This window comes from Sinocyclocheilus rhinocerous, unplaced genomic scaffold, assembly GCF_001515625.1.
Source record: "Sinocyclocheilus rhinocerous isolate Xijiao unplaced genomic scaffold, SAMN03320098_v1.1 scaffold478, whole genome shotgun sequence".
In the NCBI taxonomy this organism is placed as follows: domain Eukaryota; kingdom Metazoa; phylum Chordata; class Actinopteri; order Cypriniformes; family Cyprinidae; genus Sinocyclocheilus; species Sinocyclocheilus rhinocerous.
The window spans coordinates 2,122,547-2,127,655 of record NW_015651483.1 but is presented as its reverse complement, the minus strand read 5'-3'; the positions used below and the strand labels follow the sequence as shown (position 1 = coordinate 2,127,655).

At 40.3% G+C, this 5,109-nt stretch overlaps 1 protein-coding gene across 1 annotated transcript in view; it reads right to left on the bottom strand.

Moving 5' to 3' along the window:
- Positions 1 to 745: 745 nt before the first annotated feature.
- Positions 746 to 5,109, bottom strand: part of LOC107712833 (adenylate cyclase type 1-like) — a 79,678-nt gene continuing 75,314 nt past the window's right edge. The window contains exons 19-20 of the mRNA XM_016518197.1: positions 3,619 to 3,743; positions 746 to 3,538 (exon numbers count right to left, since the gene is read on the bottom strand). Coding sequence (XP_016373683.1) covers positions 3,242 to 3,538; positions 3,619 to 3,743 — 422 coding nt within the window. The 3' untranslated portion in view covers positions 746 to 3,241. The remainder of the gene's footprint in view (positions 3,539 to 3,618; positions 3,744 to 5,109) is intronic.

Sequence of the window (5,109 nt, the reverse complement as noted above, 5' to 3'; positions counted from 1 at the left end):
ACACATGCCAGCCTGATAAGACTTCTTTGTTTTCCCGTTCCCCAAAATGCTTCGGAACGGGCACATCCTGTATATGAAAAAATGCAGCTCCTGGTCGGAAAGCATTGGAAGTATGCAGAAAAGAGTAGCGGGACAATAGGCCGGATCTACGGCAGTTCCTAAAGCCTCGATGTTCTGAAGCACTTCTGTTTATTTCACACATTAATCTAATGCAAATACCCAGGCAGGAACACATGGTCTTTTGTGGGAGAGGAAACTGGTTTTCCATCAGTCTTCATAAACTCAACTCAACAAAATAAAATTAAATAAAAAAATAATAAAAAATGAAATATGAAGACATGGACTTATGTGGAAGAGGAAGCATTTCCATCAGTTTCTGTAAAATAAAATAAATGAAAAATAAAATATTATTAAATTAAATTTAAATTAAAAAAGGAGACGTTATTTTTTTGTGTGAAAGGAAACTGGTTTTCCATCAGTCTAAATAAAATAAAATAAAATCACATGAGAGGATCTGAATCTTCATTGTTTGCCCCATTTGTTTTTCTCGAGTTATACAATGTCAGAACTCCCAGGTCATTCACTCTCACAATCAGTCCATAGATTGATGTCTCCTTTATTCAAGGTCAAGGCCACGGCCACAACAACACAATCATTGCAAACATCACACAGAAGCCCCACGTCATCTCTCATTGTTATTTTATTCCCGAACAGTGCATACACAAGTATAAAAGATCTCAATATGAAATTTACATTCACATAGAACCATCGCAATAAATACATTGCAACCCCAAAAATAGCACAAATATTACAAATCATCAATAAAATACTCTTTTCGCTTACTCTACAATATATTTAATACGTACAATAATTTTGACCCGTATCAAATATGAAAATATCTAATCGACATGAAAATCTATTCTATGATTTTACTGTGCACACTTTATGCATTAATAAAGTTAATATATCATTAATGTTCATAACAGCAGTAAGTTAGGCCACTGTAGTCAAAATAGATCATATTAAGCCATATCAAATAGAACCATTTAGCTGTTCGGCTACATTTGTTGGATCATAGAATCTGAAATATTCAGTGATACGATAAGCATTTTGGCATTTGGCATTCATATTCATTAAAGAAAAACCAAAAATCTACATATATGAAACTCGAATGAACAGCTCCTTACTTTACGTTAATAAATATGCGAAATTCCATACATGGCAAATGAAGCTAAATGCAGCGAAAAATAGAATCAGAGAGAGCATTCCTGAATACATAGCTTAACTTGAATTAAACGTCGAAAAATAAAAAGGAATAGCCCATTTGCGAGTCGGCATTGAGCCCCACGTGGTCCGATCAGTCCATATGAGAGTTAAGTTCGAAATGGAACCGAATGCACACAATGTCGCAAAGTTGCGCTAGAAAAGAACACGGTTTGATATGTTGGTAACCGTATGTGTTGGCACATATTCAAAGAAATACACTTTCTCCAATAGACCCTGGATAAAAAGGCAGTCACTTCAAGAGCTCGACAAGGCGCCAATGCTACAAAACTCCCAGAAAGCTTTCCCCACAGCACCACGCACGGACCAGGTAAGCGGATACGCCGTCGGATAATGAAAAAAGATGGTTCGTTTCATCAAGGTCATTATTCTGGGCTCATGCAGTGCTACTAAAGCATGTTTCGCAACATATCTTCGACACTTTTCACCCTCGGTTGTGTTTTTGCAGTAGGCATGCATTAGAGACACAAATCAGTTATCAAATAGAGCGACGTGACAGAATTACGGCATGCTGAGAGGGACATGCAGAACGGCATGCTTGAAGCCAAACTTCTTTCGCTAGGCATCATGGGAAATCTATCAAAGATACAGTAATAGCACAGAAAGAAAACCAAAAGATCGTTCTGAAATCTGAAATGAGGCTCGTGAGGCTTTCCAAACCGAGAGCAGGTTTGAGACGTTCGCATGCTCTGAAACAGATGCACTCAAATTCAGATGTTTAACCTAAGCTCTAGAGAGCACATGACACATCCAGCACTAAAATATCATGCATGTTCAACCGTGTGGTAAAGATCGTTCCGCAAGCACAGTGAGAGATGTAACCGTTGATAGGAGAATCTGAAAGCGAAGTGCCACCACCGACAAAATAGATGTGGAATAATGTATATTAAGCCATTTGTTTACATACTGGAAGCCAATTTGGTTGCTTTTTGTGAATAGTATTATCGGTGACAGCCTCGATTGTGCTGGCTTCTCAATTGTATCGGTATTTCACATCCTTGACGCTTATTAAACGCAATGGGATCAGTTGTCGTGTTATTACTGGAAAGGATATCCCAGAGGGCAAAGGGCAGCAGCAAGTGTATACAGATGTTTTGTCCAAGCACCAAGTGCGTACACGCATCACATACAGGAAAACTGTGCTGATTCAACCCACGCAAAGTTAAACATTTACCCACGTCACAGACTCGACCGACTTTCTGTAAATGATTACAAAACAGGATAGTGTTAGCATTCGCAAGTAAATCATTGCAGTCTCTGATTCACTGCGGTTGTTTAGTATTTCTGCCTCTCTCTCTCTGCAACCGCAGACGAGTGCTTGAAACCCGAAGAGCTGGGAATAACTTGGCTATCAGGTCTGTAAACCCGTGACGTGTTCTTCATGTAAACAATTTATCCGAAGCAAATCTCAATATGAGCAACCAGCTTTTCCTTTGTCTTGGTGGGAAAAACCCGACACATGTTCTGTCGTCTCAGAAACTGGCCTTACTCAGTCTCGTACAAAATACAGCGCTGTTTTAAACGAAACGTTTGGTCCTCACCGCTCACATGTTCAAAATATTCATCGCCGTGGCATCTCTTGACATTTTCAGATGCAAGATAACACAGACGCACGCACACACACACACACACACACGGTGGGTACGTGTCTCCTCGGCTGGTGTGAAGCTGACTTTTGCAGTAGATCGCATGCTCCCGTTTAGGAGACTCTGATATCCTGTTGGTCGGGGAAGACTCATTAAAACACACGCATACGTGGACATGGAAAGACATACATGCTTATTATGTACTTGCGTGAAGGGGGAGGGCCTTTCTCGGTTTGGCACGTTTGAATGTGCAAAGACTGTCTCTTCTCTCCTCGTTTTTCATCTCGCTCCTACCTTGTGCTCAGTTTCCCTCCCTGCCTCTGATTTACTAATGCATCGATTGATCACCATAGAACCCGTCTTCTTGGCGATCACACCTCCATCTCCATGTCGACGGATATAGAGGGCAGGTACAAAATGCTGTTGTTTGGGGTGCTAACGTGCCCTACGGTGTGACTTTTCACCCCGTAGCTGCTGACAGCGGGTGCTGATCCCAGTTTGGTCCGGATGCAGGGGCTCGACCCGCGCTCGAGGCTCTTGGATTGCGTGTGCGTGGTTCGGCCTTCCAGAAAGTAGGTGAGCATTTGACCTTTGCCCTTCACGCTGACCTGGCCGCGACACTGGAAGTGATAATAACCGGAGAGTAGGCGGAAGACGTCCTCGGTCACCTGGGATGAAGAGGCCGATGAAGTCAGATTTGTTTGGAGTGGTGTGCTGGTTTGTTAAAATGATGGTGTGTTTGTTTTACCTGTATTTTTCCCTGAACTCCAGTGCTGTCCATTCTGCTGGCAACATTGACTGTGTTTCCCCAGATGTCGTACTGAGGCCTGCGAGCCCCGATTACACCAGCAACTACTGGACCCACATTGATACCTGATCAATGATCAATAAAAATGATTAAGTAATCAGATTTAACGTCCCTTTATCTGCCATTTTTACATGTAAAACAGACTCGGTTTAAAAAATTAGGGTTGGTATGATTTTTTAATGTTTACTTGTTTATTGCTTCTTATGCTATATAATGTGAGTGTGTGTGTGTATGTATGTATATATATATATATATACACACATACACATATATATACACATACACATACACATACACACACACACACACACACACATATATATATATATATATATATATTATACACACACACACACACATGTATACACACACACACAGTCAAACCAAAATTTATTCAGACACCTTAAACATTTCTCACATTATCAGTTTATTTGATATAGTTTAGAAAATGGTAATAAAATATGACAAGACTCGTGTTGTTCCAAACCCGTAAGACCTTCGTTCATCTTCGGAACACAATTTAAGATATTTTTGATGAAATCTGAGGGCTCTCTGACCCTCCCATAGACAGCAAGGGAACTACCACGTTCAAGGTCCAGAAAAGTACCAGGATGATCGACAAAGTAGTCCATGTGACAACAGTGGTTCAACCGTAATGTTACGAAGCTACGAGAATACTTTTTTGTGCAAAGAAAACAAAAATAACGACTTTATTCCACATTTTCGTCTCTACTGCGTCACTTGTGGATGCGCGTTCACGACAGTACCATGACGCAAGCATGTGGCGGCCCCGGCGCTGATCCAGATCCGGCGTGATGATGTTGAACACAAGGCACGGCGCATGGGTTCAATGTCATCACGTATTCTCGTAGCTTCATAACATTACAGTTGAACCACTGATGTCACATGGACTACTTTGTCGATCATCCTGGTACTTTTCTGTTCCTTGACCGTAGTAGTTTCCTTGCTGTCTATGGGAGGGTCAGAGAGCCCTCATATTTCATGATAAAATATCTTAAATTTTGTTCCGAAGATGAAAGAAGGTCTTACGGGTTTGAAACAACACGAGGGTGAGTAATTTCAGAGTTATTTTTGGGTGAACTATCCCTTTAAGTACACAGGTAATACCAATTTAGGTCAACCAATGGCTAAGCAATGCTTAATTTTGTTCAGTCTGTGGTGTAAAAAGGTCCTATTAGCAATTAAAAAACACTTAAGCAAAACATGGTCAGTTCAAAGTGTCTGAATAATTTTTGGTCCCAAATTTTTTTTATCAGTTTTACTGGTAGTTCACTGTATGAAGAATTTTGGGGTATATTATGTCACAGTTTACTTTATTTTGCTATCCTCACTTACATAAACGAACTATAGTGTCCTGCACCCACTAGTAAAAAAATATCAAAAATTATATCTGGTGTCTGAATAATTTTT